General features: G+C 45.7%; 1 protein-coding gene across 1 annotated transcript in view; it reads right to left on the reverse strand.

Annotated features, from left to right (window-relative positions):
* GMEB1 (glucocorticoid modulatory element binding protein 1) overlaps positions 1 to 15,039 on the reverse strand; it is a gene marked incomplete at its 3' end in the record, with an annotated part of 30,729 nt that overhangs the window by 13,729 nt on the left and 1,961 nt on the right. Inside the window, exons 2-4 of the mRNA XM_008066802.1 lie at positions 9,302 to 9,414; positions 7,030 to 7,154; positions 4,622 to 4,725 (exon numbers count right to left, since the gene is read on the reverse strand). Of these exons, the coding sequence (XP_008064993.1) occupies positions 4,622 to 4,725; positions 7,030 to 7,154; positions 9,302 to 9,414 (342 nt within the window). The remainder of the gene's footprint in view (positions 1 to 4,621; positions 4,726 to 7,029; positions 7,155 to 9,301; positions 9,415 to 15,039) is intronic.

Genomic DNA, 15,039 nt, shown 5'->3' on the forward strand with positions numbered 1-15,039 from the left:
TTTTTTTTTTTTTTTTTTAGTCAGAGTCTTACTCTGTTGCACAGGCTAGAGTGCAGTGGTACGCTCACTGTCACCACAGCCTTGACCTACTGAGTTCACTTCAGGCTTCCATATTGCTGGAACTATAGGCGCATGCCACCATGCCCAGCTAATTTTCTGATTTATTGTAAAGACTAAGTCTGGCTATGTTGCCCAGGCTGGTCTCAAACCCGTGGGTTCAGTCATTCCTCTCTCCTCCGCCTCCCAAAGTGCTGAGATTGGATTATATGTGAGCCACCACTCCTGGCAATCTTCAAAAATATTTTGATGACTGCGAAATATCCCATACTTTATACTCAGGTATTTATTTATTTATTTTTTGAGCTGGAGTCTCACTCTGTCCCTCAGACTGGAGTGCAGTGGCCACTCCCGGCCACCACAGCCTCAACCTGCTGGGCTCCGGCGATCCTTTCACCTCAGTCTTCCAAGTAGCTGGAACTACAGGCCGGCACTACCACGCCTGGCTAATTTTTGACTTATTGTAGAGATGAGTTCTCGTCAAGTTGCCCAGGCGGGTCTCGAACCCGCGGGCTCAGGCAATCCACTCACCTCAGCCTCCCAAAGTGCGGGATTACAGGCTGAGCCACTGAGCCCGGCTATACTCATATATTTATTTTTTGTGTGTGTGAGTTGGAGTCTTACTCTATCGCCCAGACTGGAGTGCAGTGGCCACTCCCGGCCACCGCAGCCTCGACCTGCTGGGCTCCAGTGATCCTTCCGCCTCAGCCTTCCGAGTAGCCGGAATTACAGGCATGCGCTACCATGCCCGGCTGATTTTTTGATTTACTGTAGAGATGAGGTCTCGCTGGCCAGGTGGGTCTCGAGCCCGTGGGCTCAGGCAATCCACTCACCTCAGCCTGCTAAAGGCGTGGGATTACAGGCTGAGCCACCGAGCCCGGCTCTCATATATTTAGACGAGCCACAATTTATTTTAGAAATCCCTTGACTATATGTTAAAGTAGACCACAATTTTCATAATAAATTAAGCTGCAATGAACATCTTTATGCTTGAATGTCTACAAGCATTATAGATTTTTCTTAGGAAACATTCCTTAACAAGAATGTAAAAGACAAAGCATAAGACACTTTTGTTTTTTCAGTTGGAGTCTCACTCCATCGCCCAGGCTGGAGTGCAGTAGCACGCTCATGGCCACTGCAGCCTCGACCTGCTTGGCTCAAGTGATCCTTCCCCCTCAGCCTTCCAAGTAGCTGGAACTATAGGTGTGCACTACCACACCAGCTAACTTTTTTGTGAATTATTGTAGAGACGAGGTCTCACCAAGTGGCCCAGGCTGGTCTCGAACCCCTGGGCTCAGGCAATCCTCCAGCCTCAGTCTCCCAAAGTGCTGGAATTTGGTTTGAGTCACTGTGTCCAACCTATAAGAAACTTTTTTTTTTTTTTTTTTTTTTTGAGTTGAAGTCTCACTCTGTCGCCCAGACTAAAGTGCAGTGGCTGCTCCCAGCCACCGCAGCCTTGACCTGCTGGGCTCCGGCTATCCTTCTGCCTCAGCCTTCCAGGTAACTGGAACTACAGGCGCTTGCTACTACGCCTGGCTCATTTTGATTTATTGTAGAGATGAGGTCTCGCCAAGTTGCCCAGTCGGGTATCGAACCCGCGGGCTCAGGCAATTCACTCACCTCAGCCTATCAAAGGCGTGGGATTACATGCTGAGTCACCGAGCCCGGCTAATTTTTTTTTTTTTTAAACAGGGTCTCACTGTTGCCCCGGCTGGAGTGCAGTGGCATGACCTCAGCTCACTGCAGCCTCAAACTCCTGGTTCAAGCAGTCCTCTGTCTCAGCTTCTTGAGTAGCTGAGACTACAGGTGTATGCCACCATGCCTGGCTAATTTTTGTATTTTTCATAAAGATGAGGTCTCACAATATTGCTCAGGCTAGTCTTGAACTCCTGGGCTCAAGCAATATTCCTGTCTCAGTCTCCCAAAGTGCTGGGATTATAGGTGTAAGCTACTGTGCCTGGCCAAAATTTTTTTTTTTTTTTGAGTCAGAGTCTCACTCTGTTGCCCAGGCTGGAGTACAGTGGCATGCTCACAGCCACTGCAGTCTTGACCTGCTGGATTCAGATAATCCTTACATCTCAGACTTCCAAGTAGCTGGAACTACAGGCGTGTATCACCACGCCCGCTAATTTTCTTTTATTTATTATAGGAACTAGGTCACGAACTCTTGTAATCAGGCAATCCTCTTGCCTCTACCTCCCAAAGTGCTGAGATTACAGGTGTGAGCCACCATGCCCAGCCAAGTATTAACTCCTTTTTTTTTTTTTTTTTTTGGAGTCTCACTCTGTTGCCCAGACTGGAGTGCAGTGGCTGCTCCCGGTCACCACAGCCTCTACCTGCTGGGCTCCAGCGATCCTTCCGCCTCAGCCTTCCAAGTAGCCGGAATTACAGGCATGCGCTACCACGCCTGGCTGATTTTTTGATTTATTGTAGAGATGAGGTCTCGCTGCCCAGGCGGGTCTCGAACCCGCGGGCTCAGGCAATCCACTTACCTCAGCCTCCCAAAGACGCGGGATTTGAGCCACGGAGCCCAGCAGACACCCAGCTGATTTTTTGATTTATTGTAGAGATGAGGTCTCGCTGCCCAGGCGGGTCTCGAACCTGCGAGCTCAGGCAATCCACTCACCTCAGCCTCCCAAGGCGCGGGATTACAGGCTGAGCCACCGAGCCTGGCAACTATTAACTCTTGATCACATTTTAAAATGTTCTATCAGGCCAGGTGCAGAGGCTCGTGTTTGTAATCCCAGCACTTTGGGAGTCCGAGATGAGAGGACTGCCTGAGCCCACTGGTCTGAGACCAGTCTGAGAAACATGGCAAGACCTCATCTCTACAATAAATCAAAAAATTAGCCGGGTGTAATAGCCTGTAGTTCTAGCTACTTGGAAGGCTGAGGTGAGAAGATTGCCTGAGCCCAGCAGGGCAAGGCTGCAGTGGTCATGAGCATGCTACTCTGCACTCCAACCTGGGCAAGAGGGAGACTTCAGCTCAAAAAAACCCCAAAAAACAAAAAGTCTATAATGTTTTGAGTATCCAAGAAATGTTCATCTTTTTTTTTTTTAATGTTAATCTTTATGAGGGAAAAACACATTGATAAACTGAACTGCAAAAAAGGGGTTGGAGTGGAAAGAATTACACATTCTGAAGTTTATTTCAGTATGATGGGAAGAATTGTATTCAGTGTATAATTATTTATCAACGGTACCCTCTGCTTTACCAAATTATCTCAGATTTGTCAGCCAGCCTGCACTTCAGTTTCTATGCCTCCTCAGCACCAGACTTAGCCCTGCCTCTGGTGATTTTTTTTTTAGTTGGCGTCTCACTCTATCACCCAGACTGGAGTGCAGTGGCATGCTCCCGGCCACTGCAGCCTCAACCTGCTGGGCTCCAGCGATCCTTCTGCCTCAGCCTTCCAAGTAGCCGAACTACAGAGTTCATTACCACGCCCAGCTAATTTTTGATTTATTGTAGAGATGAGATATTGCCAAATTGCCCAGGTGGGTCTCGAACCCGCGGGCTCAGGCAATTCACTCACCTCAGCCTCCCAAAGTGCTGGGATTACAGGCTGAGCCACTGAGCCAGGCCTCCTCTGGTGATTTCAAGCAGGACTGTCATCTACTCCTGAGTTTCTCTGTCCAGAGAGGATCCTACCCAACATCCTGACATCAGAAAAATCTGCCCCACCAGCATGCTAACAAGCAATGTCATCAACTGCAGGTTTATTTTCAGTGACATCTGGTCAGCTCTCTACTATCAGGAAGTGGCTCAGAAATCTTCATGCCCCTTTCTAGTCAAACCTCTTCCCACAAAGTAACTACTATTCTGACCTCTACCCTACCTGTTTTTGAATGTTAAATAAATGGAATTGCACATTTAAAAAAAAAAGAAAGAAAGAAAAAGTTGTTCTAGATGCTGGTAAGAATTAATTTGATTGGCTGGGCGTGGTGGCTCATGCCTATACTCCCAAAATTTTGGGAGGCAGAGGTGAGAGTACTGCCTGAGCCCAGGGGTTGGAGACCAGCCTGGGTAACTTGCTGAGACCTTGTCTCTATAGTAAATCAAAAAATTAGCCGGGTATGGTGGTAGGCGCCTGTAGTTACAGCTACTTGGAAAGATGAGGTGGAAGGATCACCTGAGCCCAGTAGGTGGAGGCTGCAGTGGCTGTGAGTGTGCCACTGCACTTCAGCCTGGGAAACAGAATGAGGCTCTAGCTCAAAACATAATAATACTACTAATTTAATTCAATATTTCTTTTTCTCCAGGGATTTTTTTTTTTTTGAAAGTAGGATTTATTGAGAGGACAGATAAGCTCCCACAGTGAGAGGGGACCCGAAGGGGTTGCCCTTCCCCATGGATTTTTTTTTTTAACATGAGCATAGCTGTGCTCTGCTCCACACACCCCCCATGGATTTTAAGAACAAGTTGATGAAGGTCAAATAATGCATGGATTACTTATGGTAATTCTTCACACAGAATAAAGACATCATTTCAAGAGAAAAGATGATTCTACCATAATTAAGTGTCCCAAAGTTTGCTGAAAGGAGCATGCATGACATTAGAGCTTACCTGAGCATGATGCCACCCAGACGAATAGCTCTCTTCCAGTCCTTCAGAGTGGACTTGCCAGCAAGATGAACAAAATGCTTGGGGCTGATCAACTGATCATTGAACTAAAGTTAAAAGAAAAGTACAAAACAGTCCAATGTCAACTTAGGCAGGCCATGAGGGAAAATAATGAAATGATAACTCTACTTGTTACGTACAAAAAATACCCAGATAACATCCTAAGTCATAGCCAACACTCTTTCCTATTGTGCTAGAGAAGATACTGTTTCTCTGTGCACAGTACCATTTCCTGGCACAAAGTCACAGAACACTTGAGGAAGATCAGAAATGAATATATTGATTAGCATCCAAAATTCATTTTTGGCTGGAGTCATGTATAGTGTGGCAAAGGTTATTCACATAAATTGAAATAATACATACAGCCCTAAAGAATAAGTATAGTGGAAACCAATAGCACTGCAGAGTCTCAAAACTCTGTAATTCTTATTAATTAAAATGATACCACTATGGTGACTATTATTTTTTTTTTTTTTTTGAGTTGGAGTCTCACTCTGTCGCCCAGACTGGAGTGCAGTGTCCACTCCCGGCCACCGCAGCCTCGACCTGCTGGGCTCCGGCAATCCTTCCGCCTCAGCCTTCCAAGTAGCCAGAATTACAGGCATGCGCTACCACGCCCGGCTAATTTTTTTATTTATTGTAGAGATGAGGTCTCACCAAGTTGCCCAGGTGGGTCTCGAACCCACGGCTCAGGCAATCCACTCACCTTGGCCTCCCAAAGCGCGGGATTACAGGTTGAGTCACCAAGCCCGGCCTGGTGACTACTATTTATAGGTACAGTCGTGGTTACCAATGTAGACAAAATGAGCAAATATTTCTACTTCATCCTCTTATAAGGATTATTTTTATTAATAATATTTTAAAATTTTTGGCTAGTCAATCAATAATAATTTTTACTAAACTCTACCACAATGCACAACAGTAAAAGGCATTTTACGTATATTATCTCATTTAATCTAGCAACTTTACAGTGTGTGTGTGTGTGTGTGTGTGTGTGTGTGTATGTATGTATATATATATGATTGCACCTATTTTAACATGTGAGGCTTGGCCAGGTACAGTGGCTCATGCCAGGCACAGTGGCTCATCCTAGCACTTTCTTTGGGAGGCTGAGGTGAGGGGACTGCCTGAGCCCACAGGTTCGAGAACAGCCTGGGTAACTTGGCGAGACCTCATCTCTACAATAAATCACAAAATTAGCCAGGCATGGTAGTGTGCACCGATAGTACTGGATACTTGAAAGGCTGAGGCAGAAGGATCGCCTGAGTCCAGCAGGTCGAGGCTGCAGTGGCCATGAGCATGCCACTGCACTCCAGCCTGGGCAGCGGAGTAAAACTCCAACTCAAAAAAAAAAGTGAGGTTCTGAAATATTTAACTTGCTAAAGGTCACCTAGCTAGTAACCAATACAGACAAGACTCCATTCATTCATTTACTGAAAAAATATTCACTGTTTACCTACTATGTGCCAAGTACCATTATAGGTAATAGGGGAGGGACATGTTTTCTGCTCTCATGGGACCTGTGTTCTAGTGGGAATTAAATCCAGGTCAATTTCACTCCTAAGTCCTTATTTTTTCTATTGTGACACAATAAGATAACAGCTGTAAAAGCAAAAACATTGATACAGTTCAAGACAAAGAAGAGGCCATACTCAGCCGGTCTCGGTGGCTCAGCCTGTAATCCCGCGCCTTTGGGAGGCTGAGGTGAGTGGATTGCCTGAGCCTGCGGGTTCAAGACCTGCCTGGGCAGCGAGACCTCATCCCTACAATCAAAAATCAAAAAATCAGCCAGGCGTGGTAGCGCATGCCTGTAATTCTGGCTACTCGGAAGGCTGAGGGGGAAGGATTGCCGGAGCCCAGCAGGTCGAGGCTGCGGTGGGCGGGAGCGGCCACTGCACTCCAGTCTGGGCGACAGAGTGAGACTCCAACTCAAAAAAAAAAAAAGAAGAAGTCATACCCTTTGAAAATCACACCTAGCCAGCTGGGTGCTGTGGCTCAAGCCTGTAATCCCAGCACTTTGGAAGGCCGAGGCAAGAGGATTGCCTGAGCCCAGGGGTTCGAGACCAGCCTGGGCAACTTGGTTGAGACCTTGTCTCTACAATAAATTAAAAAAAATTAACCAGACATGGTGGCGCATGCCTGTGGTTCCAGCTACTTGGAAGGATGAGGCAGAAGGATCACTTGAGCCCAGCAGGTCGAGGCTGTGGTGCCTATCAGTGCAATACTGCATTCCAGCCTGGGTGACAGAGTGAGACTCTGACTCAAAAAAAAAAAAGAGAAAAGAAAAGAAAACCAGACCCTTTGAAACCCAGGAGTCCCCAAATTGGCCTCAGCAAAAAGAAGACAATTACCTTGACACACTTCACATTTATTCCTGGACATACAAACTTCTTCCAAAGGAGGATGGCTTTGCTCTCCCCACAAGTTATGGGGTAAGCAATTTCCATATCCTCATTTGCTTCTATAGTGCTTGCATCTGAAAATGAAAAAAATTATTAGTTATTTATTGAGCAAACTTCCCCAAGGCATAAATTCAAAATTTCTAGTCTCCTGATTCCTCTGAGGGGCCAACAGTTCACTCTTGTTCGTACTGTTTAGGAAACCTCTGGAAGAAGTTTGGCAGAACAGCTATCTCTTACTATGTTCCCACTATGTGTCAGATACTATACTATATACTTTTACATATTTAATCTTATTTAGTTCTTACAATAATCTGGTGAGGCAGTAATTTGTTTCCTAGGTTTTATATACCAGCATGTGGGCCTCAGAAAGATGAATGACTCTCCTAAGAACACACAGCTAAGAAGTGAGAAAGTGGGATTCAAATTCAGGTTTGTTTAATTTCTTTCTTTCTTTTTTTCAGTCAGAGTCTCACTCTGTTGCCCAGACTGGAGTGCAGTGGTAGTGTACTACACAGATTTGCTGGGCTCAGGCAATCTTTTGCCTCAGCCTTCCAAGTAGCTGGAACTACAGGTATGTGTCACCATGCTTGGATAACTTTTTTTTTTTTTTTGAGTTGGAGTCTCACTCTGTCGCCCAGACTGGAGTGCAGTGGCTGCTCCCGGCCACCGCAGCCTCGACCTGCTGGGCTCCGGCGATCCTTCCGCCTCACCCCTCCAAGTAGCTGGAACTACAGGCGCATACTACCACGCCCGGCTAATTTTTTGATTTATTGTAGAGATGAGGTCTCACCAAGTTGCCCAGGAGGGTCTCGAACCCGCGGGCTCAGGCAATCCAGATAACGTTTTAATTATTGTAGAGATGAGGTCTTGCCAAGTTGCCCAGGCTGATCTTGAACCCCTAGGCTCAGGCAATCCTCTTGCCTCCAACTCCTACAGTGCTGAGATTACAGGCATGAGTACTGTGTCTGGCCAGGTTTGTTTAATTCCAAAGTTTCTTACCACTGACTCCCTTCTAGTCAATACCTCATTAGTTGTTATCAGCAAATTCCCTAATGACAGGGATCAATATTAAGGCTCAAATGTCTCTGTGGGATTTTTTTTTCAGTCAGGGTCTCTCTCTGTTTCCCAGGCTAGAGTACAGTGGCATAATCACAGCTCACTGCAGCCTTGACCTCTTGTGCTCAGGCCACCCTTCTGCTTCAGTCTCTGGAGTAGCTGGAACTATAAGCACATGCCACCACACCCAGCTAATTATTTTTATTTTTGTTTTTTACAAAGATAAAGGCTCACTATGTTGCCAGCCAGGCTGGTCTCAAACTCTTGGGCTCAAGCAATCCTCCTGCCTTGGCCTTCCAAAGTGCTGGGAGTGCAGGTGTGAGCCACTATGCCCAGCTCTTTGTAGGATTTTTTTTCATAGATCAAAAATCTTTTCAGCTATCCTGGCAATGTGATGTTAAACAATCAACAGACAGTCCTAGCATCTTTTTTTTTTTTTTTCAGTTGGAGTCTCACTCTGTCGCCCAGACTGCAGTGCAGTGGCCACTCCCAGCCACCGCTGCCTCGACCTGCTGGGCTCCAGTGATCCTTCCACCTCAGTCTTCCAAGTAGCTGGAACTTCAGGCGTGCGCTAACACGCCCGGCTAATTTTTTTATTTTTTTTGAGTTGGAGTCTCACTCGGTCGCCCAGACTGGAGTGCAGTGGCCACCGCAGCCTTGCCTGCTGGGCTCCGGCGATCCTTCCGCCTCAGCCTTCCAGGTAGCCGGAATTACAGGCATGCGCTACCACACCTGGTTGATTTTTTGATTTATTGTAGAGATGAGGTCTCCCTGCCCAGGTGGGTCTCGAACCCGTAGGCTCAGGCAATCCACTCACCTCAGCCTCCCAAAGGCGTGGGATTACAGGCTGAGCCACTGAGCCCGGCTGATTTTTTTTTTTATTGTAGAGATGAGGTCTCACCAAGTTGCCCAGGCGGGTCTTGAACCCGCGGGCTCAGGCAATCCACTCGCTTCGGCCTCCCAAAGCGTGGGATTACAGGCTGAGCCACTGAGCCCGGCAGTGACCTAGCATCTTAATGGTGTCTCTAAATGTACCACCATCAAGCTGAGGACTGCAGTACTGGTAGGACATATTGGGATGGAGGAAAAACATAAAGCACAGAAGGTAAGAAAACTCAACAAAGAAAGCTAAGCGCAAAGGTACCAGAACAATGAAAACACTTACCAATCCCTTCTTCAATTTTGTGTATGGTGTGAGTTTCTACTGCTACAACTGCTGTGTTGTTCTCCGACCCAGCTTCATAAATCCTGTTGTAAAAGTGTCCATCGATAAACAAACTACATAAATCATGAAAAAATTAATATTCACAGCATGGGGTTAAGAACTTTGTTTTAATCTATCTCAAAAGGAATAAAACAAATATACTTTATAACTCCATGTTAGTACTTAAACTAGTTCCCCAATGTATTGAAACTTCAAGCTGCCCAGGACTGCCTGGCAGTTACTACCATGGAAATGAACCAACAGCTTTCCTCACCTCAAGGAAAGTAATTCTTGCTACTTTATTTACACCATTACTTATTACTGTATTACACCAGACTCTTCCCTTCTCATGACATAGTGCTGCTTCAAGTACATATTGTTAAGTCATACTGTAGATTTATCCTGTCAAGACTAAAAAGTTAATACCCACAGACAATTGAAGATAGGAAGAACCATGTTGACCATAATAGTTGATGTCCCTTGTTGGAATCAAAACATTTTGTCTCTCTCTCTCTCTCTCTTTTTTTTTTTTATTAGCATTTTAACATTTTTTTAAGGCACTATAACCAAACTATTGGAATTAGCAAAGTCTGGTAGAAAAAAAGTAAGAGAGAAACCATGCCCAAAGTAACTAGCAGTAACTATAGGTACCATTTAGGGAAGATTATATAGTGCAGAGATCACTCTAAAATGTCTCTATTTTTATGAACTCAGATAACCTAACATAATACATTGACATTTGTTGTTTAATTTCTATAATAAACCTAATAAGTTAATTACTGCACCTTGTTATTTGAAAGCATGGCTTGAATAATCTTTGCATCAATGACTATCCACTCTATGGTGATACCTCTAGCACAGACCTCCCCTCTGAATTTCACATCAGGACACAGCTAATGGCTAAGTGAATAAATATATTTGGATAGCCCACAGGACTCTGTTGAACTTATTATGTCTAAAATAATCACCAAGTTCTCTTCTCTTTCCCACTCCCCAAACTATTTTTCTTCCTATACCCTCTACCCTTGTTAACAGCACCACCCAGAACATTATAGACAGAAATCTAACCCTAGACAGAAACCTGGGAATTATACTAGATTTCTCCCTTTTCCTCCTCCTCAGACATCAGATACATCTTATTTTATTTTGTTTTTTTGAAGTCAGAGTCTCACTCTGTCACCCAGGCTGGAGCAATGGCACACTCATGGCCACTGTAGCATTGACTTGCTGAGCTCAGCCTTCCACCTCAGCTTTCCAAGTAGCTGGAACCATAGGCATGTGCCACCATGCCCAGCTAATTTTTTATTTATTGTAGAGACAAGGTCTGACCATGTTGCTCAGGCTGGTCTCAAACTCCTGAGCTCAGACAATCCTCTTGCCTCCGCCTCCCAAGGTGCTGGGATTACAGGCATGAGCCACTGTGCCCAGCGAGATGCATCTTTTTAACAACAGCCACCTTTCCTGCTTCGATCTCCACTCCACTCGATCTCATCATCTCTAGTCTGGACTAGTCTCCTTACATCTAACTGATATTCTACTTACCCAGAGTGATCATATAATTCCCTCCTTAAAACTTCTTTCTACTCACTCTTAAAGCCCCAAATCCTTCATATGACATTGAAGCCCCTAAGATCTGGCCCCTGGTTTCAACTCTCCCCAGTCCCACCTTACAATCCAAGCCCCAGCATTACCACACTATCTGTGGTTCCCCAAACTGCCATCTTCTTTTACACATTCTATCATTACTCTTACTTCACCCTCATTCCAGAATATTCCTCCTCCACTATTTGTCTTTTTTTTTTAATTGGAGCCTCACTCTGTTACCCAGACTGGAGTGCAGTGACCGCTCCCGGCCACTGCAGCCTCAGCCTGCTGGGCTCCGGTGATCCCTCTGCCTCACCCTTCCAAGTATTTGGAACTACAGGCGCGCGCTACCACGCCCAACTGATTTTTGATTTATTGTAGAGATGAGGTCTCGTCAAGTTGCCCAGGTGGGTCTCGAACCTGCAGGCTCAGGCAATCCACTCACCTCGGCCTCCCAAAGTGCTGGGATTACAGGCTGAGCCACCAAGCTCAGCCTATTTGTCTTTTAATAAGTAGCCTCTATGATGCTTTCCCTTCCATTCCAATTCTTTCCATATAATCACTCTCTTTGTCCTTTGTGATCCAATTGTCCTTTGCGGTTTTTGTCACAACACTTATAACCCTTAATAATAGGATCAGTGGCTCACGCTTATAATCTCAGCAATTTGAGAGGCTGAGATGAGAGGATTGCCTGATCCCAGGAGTTAGAGACCAGCCTGGACAACTTGGTAAAACTTCATCTGGGCAATAAATTAAAAAATTAGTCTGGCATGGTAGCACATGCCTGTAGTTCCAGCTACTTGGAAGGATGAGGTGGAAGGATTGCCTAAACCCAGAAGGTCAAGGCTGCGGTGGCCATGAGAACACCACTTCACTCCAGCCTGGGTGACAGAGTGAGACTCCAACTCAAAAAAAATATTAAAAAAACACAATAAAACAAAACAAAACTCACTTAATATTTACTTGTTTATCTGTATGTCTCTCCTTGAGTACAGTCTAAGTCCCTGAGAGCAGAGATTATGCATTATTCATTTATTCAATTCTGTATGTCCTGTACATAGTTTATTGAGTGGAACATGGCAAACCACCCAATAAGTAGCTGTTCAAGCTGGCCCCAGTGGCTCACATCGATAGTCCCAGCACTTTGGGAGGCCAAGGCGAGAGGTTTGCCTGAGCCCAGGGGCTCGAGACCAGCCTGGATAACTTGGGGAGACCTCATCTCTACAGTTAATCAAAAAAATTAGCCAGGTATGATGACACACACCTGTGGCTCCAGCTACTTGGAAGGCAGAGGAGGATCACCTGACCCTGCAGGTTGAGGTTGCGATGGCCATGAGCATGCCACTGCACTCCAGCCTGGGTGACAGAGTGAGATTCTAATTCAACAACAACAAAAAAAGGCATTCAATGAATGAAGATTGTGATAAACATGAGAAACCATTGTTTCAAATAAGATTAGTAAATTCATTCTAAATTGGCCAATATGTGAAAAATCCCTTAAAAGAATAAATTCTCAGTTGGGTGCCGTGGCTCATGCCTCTAATCCAAGCACATTGGGAGGCCTAGGTGGTAGGATTGCTTGAGCACAAGAGTTCAAGATCAGCCTAGTAAACATAGTAAGACCTCATCTCTACAAAAAATAAAATAAAATAATTTCTCATATATACAAATTTCAACAAGTAAACACTGCTTGGAAGTGAGAATTAGGGTGCTTAGACTGCATTTTTATGAGTAAACAAGATTTTATAAGGGAAATATTATCTCAAACAACTCTGAATAGTGATGTATTTAGCTTCTCTATACCTGTTACAGCTATAGTCAAAAGTCATAGGCCGGGCATGGTGGCTCAAACCTGTAATCTCAGCACTTTGGAAAGCCAAGGCGAGAGGACTGCCTGAGACCAGAGGTTCGAGACCACCCTGAACAACTTGGTGAGATCTTGTCTCTACAACAAATTAAAAAATAAGTCAGGCGTGGTGGCAGGTGCGTTTAGTTCCAGTTACTTGTAAAGCTGAAGTGGAAGGATCGCCTGAGCCTAGCAGGTTAAAGCTGCGGTAGCTACCGAAGGATGCCACTGCACTCCAGCATGGGTAACAAAGTGAGATTCCAACTCAAAAAAAGAAAAGAAAAGAAAAGAAAAGAAACAGCTGGGCTCAGTGGCTCAGCCTGTAACCCCGCGCTTTTGGGAGGCTGAGGTGAGTGGATTGCCTGAGCCCGCGGGTTTGAGACCCGCCTGGGCAGCGAGACCTCATCTCCATAATAAATCAAAAAATCAGCTGGGTGTGGCAGCACATGCCTGTAATTCCGGCTACTTAGAAGGCTGAGGCGGAAGGATCGCCGGAGCCCAGCAGGTCGAGGCTGCGGTGACCTGGAGCGGCCACTGCACTCCAGTCTGGGCGACAGAGTGAGACTCCAACTCAAAAAAAAAAAAAGAAAGAAAGTTAAATGGTATTGTATCCTAAAGCCAATCTACTGTTAATATGAAAGTATCATCCTTTTTTTTTTTGAGTTGGAGTCTCATTCTGTTGCCCAGGCTGGAATGGATGCATGCTCAGGGTCACCACAGTCTCCAGCTGCTGGGCTCTGACAATCCTTCCGCTTCAGCTTTACAAGTAGCTGGAAGTGGGCGGGCTTGGTGGCTCAGCCTGTAATCCCAGCACTTTGGGAGGCCGAGGTGAGTGGACTGCCTGAGCCCATGGCAAGTTCAAGTTAGACTTGAACTCAAAAAATAAAAAATAAAATAAAAATAAGCTGGGCATGGTAACTCACTTTGAGGTGAGAGGATTGCTTGAGCCCACGGGTTCGAGACCCGCCTGGGCAACTTGGTGAGACCTCATCTCTACAATAAATCAAAAATTAGATGGGTGTGGTAGTGTGCGCCTGTAGTTCCAGCTACTTGGAAGGCTGAGACGGAAGGATCGCCGGAGCCCAGCAGGTCGAGGCTGCGGTGGCCAGGAGTGGCCACTGCACTCCAGTCTGGGTGACAGAGTGAGACTCCAACTCAAAAAAAACAAAAACAAAAACAAGTAGCTGGAAGTATAGGCATGCACCACCATGCCCGGCTAATTTTTTTATTTATTGTATAGAGGAGGTCTCACCATGTTGCCCAGGCTGGTCTCAAACCGTGGACTCAGACAACCTCTTGTCTCTGCCTCCCAAAGTGGTGGGATTACAAGTATGAGCTACCATGCCTGGCGGCAGTAACTTTTTTTTTTTTGAGTTGAAGTCTCACTCTGATGTCCAGGCTGGAGGGCAGTAGCAACTCAGGGCTACCACAGCCTCGACCTGCCAGACACAGGCAATTCTTCTACCTCAGCCTTCCAAGTAGCTAAAACTACAGGCATATACCACCATGGCTGGCTAATATTTTTGTTTATTTTAGAGATGAAGTCTCTCCAAGTTACCCTGGTTGGTCTCGAACCCGTGGGCTCAAGCAATCCTCTCACCTCAAAGTGAGTTACCATGCCCGGCTTATTTTTTTTTTATTTTTTATTTTTTGAGTTCAAGTCTAACTCTGTCACCCAGGATAGAGTGCAGTGGCGCAGTGGCACACTCACGGCCACCACAGCTTTGACCTGCTGAGCTCAAGCGATCCTTCCACCTCAGTCTTCCAAGTAGCTGGAACTATAGTCATGTACCACCATGCCCAGCTAGTTTTTTTATTTATTGTAGAGACAAGGTCTCACCATGTTGCTCAGGTTGGTCTCGAACCTGTAGGCTCAGGCATTCTTCTCTCCTCCGTCTCCCAAAGTGCTGGGTACAGGCGTGAACCACCACACCTGGCTTGCCAGCAACATTTTTTGTTTTGTTTTGTTTTTTTGCGTTGGAGTCTCACTCTGTTGCCCAGGCTGGAGTGCAGTAGCATGCTCATGGCCATCCCAGCATCAACCTCCGGTAATCCTTCTGCCTCAGCCTTCCAAGTAGCCAGAACCACAGGCGCACACTACCACGCCTGGCTAATTTTTTGCTTTATTGTAGAGATGAGGTCTCACCATGTTGCCAGATTGGTCTCGAACCCACAGGCTCAGATAGTCCTCTCGCCTTGGCCTCCCAAGTGCTGGGATTACAGGTTTGAGCCACCGCGCCACCCATTTTTTTTTTTTTTTTTTTTTTTT

Source organism: Carlito syrichta, unplaced genomic scaffold (assembly GCF_000164805.1).
Source record: "Carlito syrichta isolate Samal-C Ts95f unplaced genomic scaffold, Tarsius_syrichta-2.0.1 Scaffold309113, whole genome shotgun sequence".
Classification (NCBI taxonomy): domain Eukaryota; kingdom Metazoa; phylum Chordata; class Mammalia; order Primates; family Tarsiidae; genus Carlito; species Carlito syrichta.